General features: G+C 42.9%; 1 protein-coding gene across 1 annotated transcript in view; it reads right to left on the bottom strand.

Annotated features, from left to right (window-relative positions):
• The window catches only part of NBAS (NBAS subunit of NRZ tethering complex), an 892,343-nt gene that overhangs the window by 747,460 nt on the left and 128,932 nt on the right, over positions 1-15,951 (bottom strand). Inside the window, exons 13-14 of the mRNA XM_030198850.1 lie at positions 9,220-9,283; positions 3,730-3,923 (exon numbers count right to left, since the gene is read on the bottom strand). Coding sequence (XP_030054710.1) covers positions 3,730-3,923; positions 9,220-9,283 — 258 coding nt within the window. The remainder of the gene's footprint in view (positions 1-3,729; positions 3,924-9,219; positions 9,284-15,951) is intronic.

Here is a 15,951-nt window from a genome sequence, read left to right as displayed (position 1 = left end):
CCCTCGAACTCCGCCGAGTCATGAGGCAATTAAGGCCGCATCAACTCTGGGTCACAGTGGATCCTGTACTGGACTCCGCTTTCTTGGGGATGGTGGGGTTAGATAATGGCTTCAGCCAGTTCCGAAGCACTGTCTCTTTGAGGACATTGTGCAACGGCACCGTGGAAGACTCTCTAGGTGGTGATGGATAGTCTAGGACCTCGAGCATCTCAGCCCTCGGCTAATCCACAGTGACCACGGGAAAGGGAATGCAAATAGACATATCCCTGACGAAGGAGGCAAATGAGAGGCTCTCAGGGGGCGAAAGCTTCCTCTCCGGTGAAGGAGTGGGTCGGAGGGAAGGCCCACAGACTCCTCTGAGGAGAAATATCTGGGGTCCTCCTCCTCCCCCCACGAGGCCTCTTCCTCAGTGTCGGACATGAGCTCTTGCAGCTCAGACCTCAACCAGGCCCATCTCGACTGCGAGGAACCACGTCCTCGGTGATGGCGTCGAGCGGTGGACTCCCGCACCGGCGGGGATGAAGCTCCCTCCATCGACGTCGACATGGACTCCACCTGCGTGGCGGTCGACACCAGTGCCGCAAGCGGCGTCGGAGGCCTCGGCATCGGGCTAGTGCACACCGGCGCCTCCATCAATGGCGCCGGGGGCACAAGCACCCCCGGTGCCGGCAGAGCCTGGCACATCAGCCCTTCCAGAATCTCCGGAAGGATGGCTTGGAGGCACTCGTCCAGGCCCGCTGTTGGGAAAGGCAGGGGGGCCGGTGTGGGTGTCGGTGCCGGAAGCTGCTCCGGTCCAGGAGACGGTACCGAAGCACCCGCAGACTGGCACAGCGACACCTCTTCAACCGAGGGGGAACGCTCCTCTCGGCACTGCCGCTTCCTTGGCGTCGAGTCCTCCCTCGAGGTGCCGGAGCTGGCAGTTCCGTGCGCCGTGGGCGACCGATGACGGTGCTTCTTGGCTTTCTTTCGGTGCCCATCATCGGCGCTCAGTGGCAGAGATGAAGAGGAGGTAGAAACCCCCCCCCCCCCGCCTCGAGGAATCGGATCCGACAGGGTTCAGTCCCGATGGCCCTGGGTAGAGGGAGTGGCCGGGGCTGACTGCCTGCGCTGCCGCTCACCCCCGCCGTCACCGGCAGGCCAACGGTACCTGTGCTCCTGGGGTCGGTGCCAGAGTCGGTGCCGATTTCGTCGACATCGGTACCGGTACTGAAGATCCGGCCGTCGACACCGATGCTGTCGAGGTTGACGTCGAAGGGCCGGCGCAAGTTCCGAAAAGACGGCCCCGAAGATCTTGCCTCGCCACCTGTGTCTGCTTCCTTAAGCCGAGACACAAGGTGCATGTCTTGGTATTATGCTCCGGGCCGAGGCACTGGAGGCACCAAGCGTGGGTATCGGTTTGCGAGATCTGCCGGCCGCACCGACCACACTTCTTGAATCCGCTCGGGACCTTCGAGGACATCGACGGAAAAATCGTGTCGGCAAAGTCAAAGTCGTCGATGGTGGCGGTGAAAAAGCACACCCGAAAAAGAAAATGACCACGCGGCCGCAAGGCCGCAACGAAGCGCCCTCACGGCTAAGAACGACGAGAACACTTTTTCTTTTTTTTTTTTTTTTTTAACAATAAAAAAAGAAATACGCGAACGCGTACGCTACGGAGAAAAACCGCGGCTAGGCCACGATCCGGTTTCCGGGGCTGACAGAGAGAGAGACGATAACACATATCTCTCCCACACGGAATAGAAAAAAACTGAGCGGGAACGGTCACGCACGGGTGGAAAGATGGCCGCGCATGCGCGGTGGACGTGCCCTGTATGCGGGACCGCCCGCGAAGTTTTCTTCCGGTTGGTGGGGGCTGCCATGAACATCAACCCAGTCGTGAGAACAAGCAGCCTGCTTGTCCTCGCAGAACAACCGTTACCGGAAGTTTCAGAAATCACATCCACAAACAAATAAAATCACTAACTCAAAACACAGAAACTCAAAACACCCACCATATTTCAACAGGAAAATAAAGCAAACCATAATACAGTCCATAATAGAACATAAAATATGGCACCTATCAGAACATACAAGTCCACTCTCAATTCCACAAGAAAGGCTGCACAAAGAACCTTTGGCACAGCCCTTCAGCAAGGGCCTGCCCTCTTGTAGGAACGGCTGAAGCCTCCAGCGATGATATCTCCCAAAATGTTCATTGCTCACTGGAACCTCTCTGGACTTCTCAAAGACACATCACAATACAATCCATCACAATAGGTCTGGGTCATGTATGTAATATTTTCACGCAAAAATATTACATACATGACCCAGACCTATTTCACATCTGCAAAATATTTCACTGAAGTGGAGTGGAGGAGTGGCCTAGTGGTTAGGGTGGTAGACTTTGGTCCTGGGGAACTGAGGAACTGAGTTCGATTCCCATTTCAGGCACAGGCAGCTCCTTGTGACTCTGGGCAAGTCACTTAACCCTCCATTACCCCATGTAAGCCGCATTGAGCCTGCCATGAGTGGGAAAGCGCTGGGTACAAATGTAACAAAAAATTTTAAAAAATGAAGTAATAATTAGAATCACAACAAGTTGAAGATACTGGAAGAGAGTGAAGACTCATTCTTAAACCCAAAAGGGACAAATTATTTGATTCAACTGTTCTTGCTAAGGAAAAAAAAAAGTATTCATGCTAAAAAGGCCATTAAACATGGAGATAATCTCCCCCAGATAGCTAACAACATGGTTTTAGACTGTCTCAGCTCATCTACACAATGCTGCACACGAATAAGCAGCCCTTGAGAGCGTCAACAAAATTCCTTTGACCTGCAATATAACTGAGCAGATAAAGTGAATTCATACAAAACTTCATGGAGAGAAAAATTAACTTTAAAGTGAGTGATACAGCAGTAGACTTAAGAAAAGGTTATTTCTCAAGCTAGAGAAAAACAAATCTAAGAAAGAAGAGCCTGGGTCAGGTAAAATGTGACAGGGTTGCCCGACACTCTGAGGACCCCTCCTACAAAATGACAGTAAGCCCAACAAGGGCTTACCACTCACAAAACAGGAAGTACCACCAGGCTAACGCAGCAGCCCAGCAGTACTTCCCACCCCCAGCGCGCTGTCATATCCAGAACTACAAAAATGTATATATTTTTGTAGCACTGGGGTGTACCCGGTGGTAACTGGGCAGTGCTGCCTGGTCACCTCCAGGATAGCACTGGAGCTCTTACTGCCACCTCAATGGGTGGCGGTGGCGGTAAGGGCCCCCCCCCCCCCCAAATGGCCAAGAGATAAGTGCTTTATTTGCAGCACGATCATTTCCTGCAGAAAAGAAAGACCTACCTATTACCCAGCTATGGTAAAAGAGGGCCTCGGTGTGCATCAAAAACATGCACCGACATCAGCGCAGGCCCCCTTTTGCCGCAGCTTGGTAAAAGGGGCCCTGAATTTGTCCCTTCCAGGTGAGTGGGGATAAGGAAGTCTAAAGACAAAATCAGGCTTATTAGAGGTGGAATGACAAAGAAGGTATCATTTTCATCAGTATTTTTGAGGTATTTCGGATTAGGATCATCATCATCTTTTATAGAATGAATGATTTAGAAAGTGAGCTTAAGATAAAAACAGCGTAACATCTTTTTTGGTAGCTCATTTCAAATTAATTGTCTCTTGAAATGAAAATTTTTTCTGTACCCCAATTAGGAGTCTTATACACTCTCTCTCTCTCTGTACATATTCATTACCTCCAAACTTAGAAATCCTCCATCATGAGCAGATGTAACTTGTGGAGAAGGTTCAAACCATTCACAGGATTTCCCTAGCAAGTTCTTTAATGTTTTCACAGATGATACAGTCAAAGCGCCTGAGCAACGAGCCAATATCACAGCATTATCTGACCACCAATTCACATCTATCAGTGGGTAAAAGGATTCTTTATCTGCAAAAAGGAACAAAAAGCAGACTTAATAGACTTAAATCATTATATTCAGTGATCCATTTAACACATGTATAATCTCACAACATTGTATTAGATAACCCAACCACCTTACTACAGAAACAAGAACCATATTTAAATAAAATCATACCCTAACTAAATTAGTACTTGTTTATCCTTAAGTACTTTCTACCATTGCTCAGCATTATAGGCTAAATTTAGCACATTTTACCCATGTGAATTTTCAAGCTGAACTATTTTCCAGCTGAGTTTTGTTTAGGTTAAGATAAAAGCTCAAGTATCTATGCCTATCAAAAAAATCCCAGGCAACTGAAATTCCTATGATAATGTATGCAAGATGCCATAAGACATAATTTTCAACCAAAGGCCAAGGACTATAAGACCACATATATCATGGGCCTACTGTCAAAATGGTGAAGAAAAAAAATTATGTTCAAATATTTTCATTGAAAATAAACTATAATCGATACAAAATAGTAAACTGAGTCACAGTTTGTTATGAACATCAATACTAGCGCCCCAAAATTCCCTTGTAAACCCCTCCCCAACTCTCCCATCAACACCCATCTATCTCCCATTTCCCTTACAATACAAACAACTATGCAAGATGTGCATAAATGTATGACCCAACCAAAAGCTGCTATATTTGTTAACATATGTAAAATAGAAGCATACCAAAGCAAAGAATCAAACAAAATTATTTGAACATGGACAGAACAAGTTTCCCAAAGAGTGGCCCACAAAAATTCCCATGAGTGAAAATTGCCCTCCCTTCAACAGATAAAATTATATAAGCTGTGACTTATTTGTAAGTAAAAAGGAAAGAGTAACGGCAGAAAAGAGTTACATATGCAAAGGAGTTTTATTTCAGTTTGATTGAGTGTCTCTTTTTTTTTTTAATATTATCACAGATAATGAAGTAAACAGAGTAAAGAATCAGGATACCAGAGGCCATCAAAAACAGGGGGGGGTGGCTTTTTTTATGTTCCAGCAAGTGGAAATGATGAGCAGCTGACAGGAGAGACTACTTCTTTTTTAATTGTATATAATATGCAAGGGACAGGAAACAGATAGCTTAGCCAGCTAGTGTTAATTTTCAGAGCTAGGTCTTTTACTAAGGTGTGCTAGCATTTTTAGCTGGCGTTAAATGCTGAAATGCCCATAGGAATATACCGGGCGTCTCAGCATTTGGTGCCAGCTGATTTTTAGCAGGAGTTAAAAATGCTAGCACACCTTAGTAAAAAGAACCCCCCCCCCACACACACACAAGTGACCTAAACCTAACCAGTTATTTGTTGTCTATCTAGATTTAAGCTCTTTTTCAGCAAAAGCCTACCAAAAACATAGGTATGGCTGAAAAAGTTATTATCTGTAATAATCTACCTAAGGTAGGCCTGCTGGCTTTTGTTTTTCGTATATGCACCTCCCTTATTTTTCACATTCATTCAAATCGAACAGCAGTGAAAGAGGTCTCAAAAAGATTAAGACAATGGCTTTTGAGTATATTCCACTATAAACCAAGGAGCTTCAACATAAGACAGGCAACTTGGACGCTGACATTTTTCTTTATTGAAAAAAAAGACGACATAAGATCTACAACAAATTACATGACTAGCATTTCTGGTTTTCTTACCTGTCCTTAAATGCCAACTGAAATATGCTGCTCCAAACAAAACTTGGGACAACTCACACTCTCACCAAAAATGTACAACTCTTTTAAAAGTCCAAAATGTGAAACGAGCTAGCTAGAGGCCACAGATACTTGGTAAGGTGTGATATTTCAGTGGGCAGACAGCTAACTGAGATGCTACTACATTTTGATGGTGTTTTCTTAAAAGAATGGCTAAGAAAAGGGAGATAAGCGCATATTACAGTTTAGCTTTTTAATAAAATGAACTAATTTAAATAAGAACAGAACAGCATTTCTTAATAGCACAGATAACTAAAAATGTATTTTAAAGACTTAAAAATCAATTCCATAACAAGTCACTCACATTTATGCACCAACTGTGCACCGAAACATATTTAGGCTTCCCAGTGAAAATGTAATTTGGGTGCCTAAGAGGTATTCAACAAATAGGCACTCAAATGGCATAGCTCATATTTGGAAAGAGGAGTTCACATGGGTGGGCCATAGGCAAGGCTGACATTTAGACGAGCAACTTACAGAATACTGTAAGTTGCCCGTGTGCCCAAGGGTCCATATAGAATAGTCTCTCACCTTGCGTTACTGAAGTTCCTAAACAAAAGCGCCCTCTTGCAGAATTGCCTCCAAAATATGGTTTTAAAACTGAATTCACAATTCTTATTTTACCTAATCCAATTTACCATATAAGAATGACCAAGCTAGACCAGTGTCTCTGTCTCAGTGACAGTGCAGTTTAAGTTTCTGTTCCTTGAATAAGCCAGCTCTGTGGACAATGCCAAGACACTTAGGAGTAGAAGCTCAAAAGTTCTCGTTAAATACCGTGTGAGTTTATAGTCATGGTTGAACTTGATGATTTCCAAACAGCGACCAATGTTTAAAGAAAATCACATGCAAATGAGATGCATGGAAATTCTGCAAGAGGCTCAGCAGGGAAAGTGCCTAGCACATGTGCACAAGAGAGCATGCTCACTCACAGGACTCCTCTCTTAAGTTGACTTTCCTCTCACCTGGTGCACTGGTGCTCACACTGCAGTTCCCTCGTGCTGCTGATCACCTCTAGGCACTCCCTTGACATGGCTTAGCTGCTCTGGGCTTGTACCTGCTTTCCCTCAGGCTGCTCCCAATTGATTTTGCCCATGTACTTGGGAATCTCTTTTTTTTTCTGTCACTTCAGGACGCAACTCCATCTCTTTGCTGAAGTTACTCTTAACATAGGCTGCCATCACAAGGGCTTTCCCTAGCCGATTGGCAGTTTGTTTTTGTTACTCATTGGGCTGTTTGTGGGACTCCCTGCATCTACCAGTTCCACCAGCATTTAAGCGATCCTGTGGAAAAGACCTCAGGCCTACAAATCTATTTACTATTCTGGAGAGATTGCTGCTCTTGTCTGGGTAAAGAAGACACCACCAAGGTATGACGAGGAAACTGAGGTTGTCAAATCCTGGGGAGCTCTGGATCCAATACATGGTGTCTATCTTCTTGGGCAGGACACGGACCAACAGAGGGGACTCCTAGTTCTTCACCTGCACATTCTTCAGCATCCAGTGAAGGGGGCCATCACAGCCTCTCTAGGAGGAAATTCATAGTCCAGAACTTCAAGCATCTCAGCCCTGGGCTCGTTCTCCATCTCCAAACAAATGGGAATAGCAACCACCATTTCCCTGAAAAAACCTAGGAAAGAAAGGCACTCAGGTGGAAACGTCCTCCTTTCCTCTGGAGGGGAGGGGTCAGATGGGATGCATGTCCGAGAAGTACCGTGGTTCCTCATCAGACTCCCATGAGCGCTCTTCTTCGATGTCAGCAAAACTGCTCATGGGAGGGCCAAGACTGAACCTGCCTCAATAAAGAGGAATCATGTCCCCAAGAGGGGCGTGTCGGCACCACCCTTGAATCTGGTGAAGATTCCTTCAATGATGTTGAAGGGGTTCCAACATGGGCGGCAGTCAACATTGATGCCGCACGTGACACTGGTGTCTAAGACTTCACCACAGGATGAAGGCCCTGAGGGGCACCAGCATAAGGCAAGGCTGGTGCAAGCACCCCAGACACTGATACACGCTGTAGTAAAATCTCCCCAAGTGCTCATGGAGCATGGCCCGAATGTGCTCATCAGGAATGGCTGGGGTGTCTGTTCAGAGACAGACTGCTGAACTGCAGGGGTTGAGACAGGTGACTTGTCCTGGTTGCACGGAGACCTGCACATTGGCACCTCTTGTATGGAAGGAGAGTGGTCCTTCCAGCGCTGATCCACTCCCAGAGTTCAAGACAGGACTCTCAGCCATACAGACCGATGCACCCAATGCAATTCTCGATGTCAATGCCAATACCAACATCAGGTCTCGGAACAGGCTCCAAAAATTTTCTCTCTTTGAGGTTGTAAGGCCAACTGAGTTCTTTTCTTCATATGAAGACAAAGAACACAGTTGGAAGGGGCAAGTTCAGGCCCCAAACACTGAAGACACCAAAAATGACTGTCTTTGCCAGAGATGGTCCTAATGCACTGGATCCAGTGCTTAAAGCCACTGGGAATATTCAATGACATAGAAGAGAAAACAGCCATAGCTAAAGCAAACAGCTCAATAGTGAATGAAAAAAAAAGAGGCAAGCACCAGAAAAACAGAGGGACAAATGCCCAACTGGAACTCAGGCCTAAGAGGGCCTACTGAGCGCAGCAAAAAGAAAAGAAAACTTAAAAGTGGAGAAAACTAAAAATTTTTGAAGTCTACTGAGGTTTGGATTTGAATGTTACAGTTGTATACGAAAAGTGTACTGGCTTTACCTATGTTTATGTAAGATTTGTGGACAGGTGCATCATTTTTATTGTATCGAAGCAAATCTGTATTTTTGAATTGCATAATAAAGACTTCTTACAAATAAAAAAATAAAAAAAAAAAGTGGAGAAAACTGACTAAAGAGAGTAAAAGGAGAGGAAATTTTCTAAGAAAAATAAAATAAAAACCAAGGAAAACCCCCGAAGGGAAGGAACAAAAAAGCTTGAACAAATGATCTCACATGCACCAGACGCTGAGAAGCCTGGGACAACGCATTCTCTCCTCATGGCGGATGAAGAGAGACTGCTGGTCCCGCACTCCCACAGTGGATGTGAAGGCACTTACACATGTGTGGTGGGAATGACATGTGTACTCTGAAAGCTGTATTAGTTCTATACCGGGCAATGTGGATGACATCACCCCCATGTGGGAATATGGCCTGCTTGTCCTTGGAAAATGATAAGTAGTAACAGTAGTAGTATTTTAGCACAGGTTCTATTTCATGCAAGGAGACCTAGTTATTAATAACTGGGGTTAACAGTAAAATGTCTTAACAGTAGCCCACATTGATAACTTCCCCTCTCCAAATGTCTTATTTTTCTTGCTCTCATAGTAATATGTAAACAAATGGGTTGAATTTACCAGCTTGGACATATCCATTCTGGTGATCTGTGATATGTTAGCAAGTTTTGCTAAACATTAAAATAGGCTACATTTAAACCAGTGCCCTTGAAATGGAAAGCTCTAAATCCCAGTACCAATCTGCTGAACCTTGTATCTACCTTCTTGGCATAAACTTTTCAAAATGTAATTAAGAAAAAATAAATAAATAAATAATAAATAGGAAGTAAATATTTACCTTTCATTTTTTTTCTTTTTTCAAGAGAGTTCATCCAATTAGGGTTGATGTCATCATATCCTGGCTAAAACAAAATAGATATAATTAAAATAATGAAAACACGTTTCTGTAGCTATACAACCCTATATTTACCTCAGCATGACTACATTCTTCTCAAAATAGAACGGCTGCACTGTTAGTGGTTTTGCAGCTACTTCAATATGAACAGAGTAATATCTTCATAATTCTCTCATTTAATTTAAACAAAATCATTATTGCTCAGCCATCTGGCTATTTGGCCACTCAGTCAAATATAGCCAGTAAATCTGAGAGACTGAGATCATACTAGACATACCAAGGCTTAAGTAGTGATGTTCATTATAGTCATGGTATGCACAAACCTAACCCATTGCCCCTTAAACAAACCAACTAGATGCTCCAAAATATTAACTCTGTGAAGGAGACAGAAACTATGAGAAACCTAGATCTGTTTCAAACTGATAACACTCATCACATTAGAGGTACTCCTGGATACCTTATATAACTGCCGCTTATATGGAGGAAAACAAAACTCCAACACACAAAGGAGAAATTAGGTCTTACCTGATAGTTTTCTTTCCATTAATCCTTCCCACTATTCCAAAACCTGTGGTATAGTTGTGTCATCCAGTCCAACTCCTCAGCATTTACTTAGACAAGAAGTAAGGATAAACTCAGAATAAACCCAACAACCTTAAACAACTCGCTAAACTAAAACTAACCAGACAAGCAAACGTGTGGACCTCTCTCATCTCTGGACAACTTGCGGAGAACAAGAGATATGCAGGAAGCAACATGGAAGATGGCAGTCATCATTTGACCCATTTCTTTGCACCAATTAAATATCTCAGAAACCTTGGCATGCCTCTGGAATACAGGGAAGGACTAATGGAAAGACAATTATCAGGTAAGACCTAGCTTTTCCTTCAATTACACAGCTTCTCACTTTTCCAGAACATGTGGAATGTTCAAAAGCTAATCACTAGAGTGGGTGGGATCCTGGTGCCACCGCCCTGAGGGCCAAAGTCCCAAAACTGGCTTCCGAGCGCACCACAATGTCTACCCTGTAGTGCTTGGCAAAGGTATGCAGCATCAACCATGTTGCTGCCTTGCAAATATCCACTGGGGACAGTAAGATAGTCACTGTACACCTCGTAGCATGAGCCCACAAGGCCTGAAGAGTCTGCTTCTAAGCAAGCAAATAAGCTGACAAGATAATCTCCATCAGCCATCTAGCAGCTGTGGACTTGAAAGCCATGAGGCCAATCCTCTGTTTACCAAAAAACACAGCCTGTCCAATTTGCAAAACTCATTAGTGACTTCTAGATATTTAATGAGGATTCTACACACATCAAGAACCCTCCAAGAAGAATACAGAGACTTTTTCTCCAGTCTGCAAAAGGATGGAAGTTCCACATTCATTTGTCAATGCATCCTGTATATAAATTGCTTATATTTTTTTAGTTTTCTATATATTTTATTGTAAGAATAAACTGAGCTAATGGAATCCTGGCACTTATTTCATGGTGGCTTCCACTGCTTGTTTGACTTGTAATGAGCCCCCCAACCCGACTTGCTGGTGTCCATTGTCACCACCTCCCACTGTGTTATCAGAAAGGGAGCTCTGATGGTCAAATACCTGGATGAAAACCACCAATGCATACTCCGTCTGGCAACCAATGTCCAAAGAAGATGAAGGTCATACTTCTGTGACATCGGAAACCAGCTGCTGAGAAGAGATTCCTATAACAGCCGAATATGAGCGCTTGCCCATGGCACAACTTTCATCACCGCCATCACTGACCTCAGAACCTGGACACAATCCCAGATCCTGGGCCTGCCTCCACAGAGAAGACAAAGAATCTGTTGAACTAGTTTCAACCTCTTGCACTCCATGAGGAAGGTCCTCTCCCGTGCTGTGTCAGACAGAACAACCAGATATTCCAGTATCTGTGATAGAGTTAGTCTGCTCTTCTCAAAATTAATTACTCAAGCCGACAGACTGCAGAAGATGTATCACTTTGAGGCATATTTTCAAAGCACTTAGCCTTCCAATGTTCCATAGAAACCTATGGAATTTTAGAAGGCTAAGTGCTTTGAAAATATGCCTCTTTGTCATAGCCACCACGCTGTCCCAATAGAACGCACAAATGAATCAGTCGTCAAGATATGGGTGAATTCTGATTCCCTGGTGCCGAAGCAAGGCCACCACCACTACCACCACCACAATATTGGTAAACATTCTTGGAGTCATGGCAAGACTAAAGGCAAAGCCCTGACCTAGAAGTGATGTCCCAGAACTGCAAAATGTAGAAACCTCTGAAGCAGTGACCATATGAGATCAAAGGTGGTGAAAAATTCTCCTGCTTCAACTGAGACTATGACTGCTTTTAGTGTCTCCATGTGAAAGTGAGATCTAAGACCGGAAAAAAGATGCCTTCCTTCCTTTGGGATAATGAAGTAGACAGAGTATCTGCCTTGCCCTTGTTCAGCATAGGGAACTGGAACAATGGCCCAGAGCACCAGAAAGGAACCTATGGTGGCCTGAACCTTGACTGCCTTGGTTCCCTTTCGACAAGGAAACTGAAAGATGAGATAGCAACCGGGTGGGAGAACTCCAACTTGTAACCTTCTGTAAGAATATCCAAAACCCACTGGTCTGACATGATTTTGGCCCACTTCTCCTGAAACTCCTGAAGACATCCTCCCACCGGAAGAGAAGAGTGGACCAGCCTCGCATCATTGCCTGTGGAGGCATTAGGCACTGTAGCTGACCAAGAGGAGGACTTCCTGTGCTCATGGAATAAAGACTGGCATGCCTTAAAGCAGGACTTCTGACCATATTGCTGATGACCAGGCTGGTACCTTCTGCTGTCAGAAAATCGAGAGCCGCTGAATACGGACGACCAGAGGTTTTCGGCTTGTCTGGCGGCAACCACTGTGGCTTAGTTTCCACCAGTTCTTTCACCAACTGAGATCTTCTCCAAATAGCCACTTGTCTCAAAAAGGCAGTTTAGCTTGACGTGACTTTGCCACAACCAGAATTGCCGATGTTCTGTGACAGCCAAAAACATACTGCGGGCCGTAACCATTCCAGAGGATGTTTAAGACGAGTTTGGAAACTGGGGGTTCAAAAGAGCAGCTGGACTTGCAGGGATGTTTTGTGCAGTCTGGAAAACTGTGTAAAGGTGGTATCTTACCCCAGCACATCTTAGACACATTTATCCATGTGTCTCATATTTGTGTTGGAGAAACTGGGGGTAAAGTGGATATATGGGGCACATAGGGTGATCTTGTATTAAAACTCAAGTTTATTGGAAGTTTAAACAAGGGAGAGTTTAATACTGGTTACATTATAAGATATCATGGAACCCGGGGAATTTTTGCTTTATCATGGGCATGACCAGAATGAAAACTGTTTTGATCACACTTTGCCTTAATGCAGCCCATTTGACTCTTGTTAGTTCCTGAAAACAGTTGAGGAGCCCATCCATAGAAAATAGATAACTCAACTCTGATACATGAGAAATGGAGCATTTGTATTCCCAGTGAAATAGGACTATGGTTAAATAAGAGATCATTTTCTGACTACCTTTGGGTAAGGGAGGAAGTTCATTGGGATGTGGAGTTATGTGGTGTTTGGGAGGCAGGTAATTCGGCAGGTTTGGGGGAAAGGGTGGCTTTGAGCTAATGAATAGAAATTTTAAGTAGAGTTTAAACACATGTGTTATTCTGTTATTAGATTTGCTTGCTTTCTTGTTCTAAATGATATGTCTTCTGTTGCAGTTACTTTGCAGGGCAACACCTAATAAGCCTAAATAAATTTAAAAAATAGTAATAAAGTACACAGAACACCACATTTATGAAAAGAGGATACACAGATTAGTGCTTTTTAGCTTGGAGAAAAGACAACTGAAAGGAGATATGACAGAAGTTTAATAAAAATATGACTGGAGTGGAAAAATAAAATATGGAATGCTTGTTTGACCTTTCAAACAGCAAGAAAAAAAAAAGGAAGAGGATATTTCATGAAACTTAGGGCCAATTAGAATGAAAACAAATTATAGAAAGTTTTTTTTTTGTCAGGTGCACATGTAGTTTATAAAACATTAGCACTTACATGAGTCAGAGGTGCCCATAATTGGCATTTATGTGCATAAGTGCTAGGCATTACTCTATAAAGTGCTCATCAAAGTTGCTTAGTATGTAACTGCAAGAGGGACATACATATGGGTGGAGCATGGGCGTTTGTCACCAAGTGGCATGCACAAAAATACCATCAGCTGCATGTGTTGCATGGAACACTTAGGCGTCAACTTACTCCAACCACTGAACTGTCATAAGCGGGCTTACCTAAATTTTGGCATGCCAATGCAGCTTTGCACTAGTATTCCGTAACAGCTTAGGCGAATCTAAGTTACATTATAGAAGTATCGCTAAGCATGCCCAATTGTGGCGCCTACTTCTTGGTGACAAATTATAGCACTGTCCCCTTTATTTTTTTGAAATGGCCTATGACTGGTCTAGGTGAAAGCATCAGATGTTTCATCTTCTTCCTTTGATTTCTTTTTCTTTAGTCTTTGTTTATATTATTATTGTTTATTTTTATTCTAACTTGTTTTCTTTAAGTCACTGTAAATCTCCTTGATTATGTCATCGAAAGGCACTCAAGCAAATTTTAATATACTAATTAAGCTGCAGAAACTGCTGCCAGAGGATATTGTTAGGTTGACCAGCATAGCAGAATTCAAACACATTCCTGAAAATGAGCTATGAGAAACAGATCTACTTTTTGGGATCTGCTGGGTTATTTGTGACCTCGACTGGCCACTGTCAGAGAGCACACTGGGCTCAACAGACCTTGGTCTGACTCAGCATGGCTTTTCTTATTTAACAAGCCATCTCTTCTAGTTCAACTATGTATCACTATCAACCAACACGTTTAACAGAATCCATTTTGGATTTTTTGTTTTTACACTTCACCTATCTCTAGTTTACAGTGATCAATCATAATACAAAACATACAACATAACACACAATTTTTCAACTGATGGTTAGATAGAACAGAGTTGTTAGTAATATGCTGGATCATTGAAGGCAATTTAGAAGTTAGTAAAATGAAAATGAATGCACTTTAAAAGCAGTTTATTCTCATCCATCATTCTATATCAATTATCCTGATTCAGTGTGACACTGATATTAACTGATGACATGTAAGCATGACTTTTTTGATAGATCAATGAAAGAAAATTCCCTCTGCACAGCAATGAAGTTTCTTAGTAGAAATTCTATCACGAAACATCACAGTCAATTACTTTCATTAAAGTGTTTAAGAAATTATAGAGTCATGTCACAGGAAAGGTTGCACTACCTTATTAAAAAAATTTTAAATTAGTAAATGTTTTTCACTGAAACTCTGAATTAGTTTACAATAAAAATAAATTGAAGAAGTTGCATACCAAACAGAAATACCATGAAATATGTCCTCCTATTTTTTCAGCATTTTCAAGAGAATTTGTTCCTGCATTCTTATTTAAACTAAAGCCTTCAGCATTGGAAAACTAAACAGTAACATATTTCCTTCTCTATGGAACAAAATACAAGACATATACAATTTCAAAGCTGACATATTTCATTTTCTAAAGCCTAAAAGTAAGTATTTTGTACTTTTTGTTTACAAAGTAGCAAAAGAGAGGGTACAACAGTACACAAATACAAGCAATGAAAGAAAAAAGCACAGCTGGGCCAAAAGACAGACAACAGAAGTCTTATTTCTGAAAGACCCAACAGGGGCCGTGTTTCAGTGTAGAAATGCCTGCCTCAGGGGTCAAAATTGCTTAGAAGAAGGAATGCTGTGAAAACAGGCTCATTACCGTGTAAAACTTTTCCAAAGTAGATATGAACACAAACTTCTACACATACGTGGTAAACGCCGTCGGTTTGACTTGGCGTGTTCCAAACTAATGGCGTTTACGAAGAATTTGTGGAAGTTTGTGTTCATATCTACTTTGGGAACGTTTTACACAGTAAGGAGCCTGTTATCAGAGCATTCCTTCTTCTAAGCAATTTTGACCCCTGAGGCAGGCGTTTCTATGCCGAAACATGGCCCCTGTCGGGTCTTTTAGAAATAAAGGACTTCTGTTGTCTCAGTCTTGAAGGCCCAGCTGTGCTTTTTTTCTTTGGGTACTTTTTATCTAATCATTTTATTTTTTTCAACTGGGTGGTCTCTCTCTCTCTTTATTATTGCTGCTTTCTCGTAAGTCCTTTTGTAGGATCTTATTTCCATTTTCTGTTTCTTCACACCCTCCCCTCCCCCCCCCCCCCCCCCCCGGTGGTCTTCTCTTCCTCCCTAATATCTGTCTGACTCTGATCCTCATGTTTCATCTTTTTCTTCTCAATTTTTTATTTTCCTTTTTACCACCTTAATAGCTAGATATTATGCTTCCTCTGGGTTCTCACTCTTACTCTACTTCCCACACTTACTTCTACTCCTCCCATTTTCATATGTCTACCATTTCTTTGTCAGCCTCCTACTCTCGTCTTTCATCGACTTTAATCTTTTTTTATTGGGTTTATTAGAAAAACTAGTAAAAAAGGCCCGTTTCTGACACAAATGAAACGGGCGCTAGCAAGGTTTTCCTCGGAGTGTGTATGTTTGGGAGAGTGTATGTGAGAGTGACTGTTTGAGAGTCAGAGTGAAAGTGTGAGTGTGTG

Source organism: Microcaecilia unicolor, chromosome 3, assembly GCF_901765095.1.
Source record: "Microcaecilia unicolor chromosome 3, aMicUni1.1, whole genome shotgun sequence".
Classification (NCBI taxonomy): Eukaryota; Metazoa; Chordata; class Amphibia; order Gymnophiona; family Siphonopidae; genus Microcaecilia; species Microcaecilia unicolor.
The sequence above is the reverse complement of the archived record's forward strand: the minus strand, read 5'-3'. Positions and strand labels throughout refer to the sequence as shown.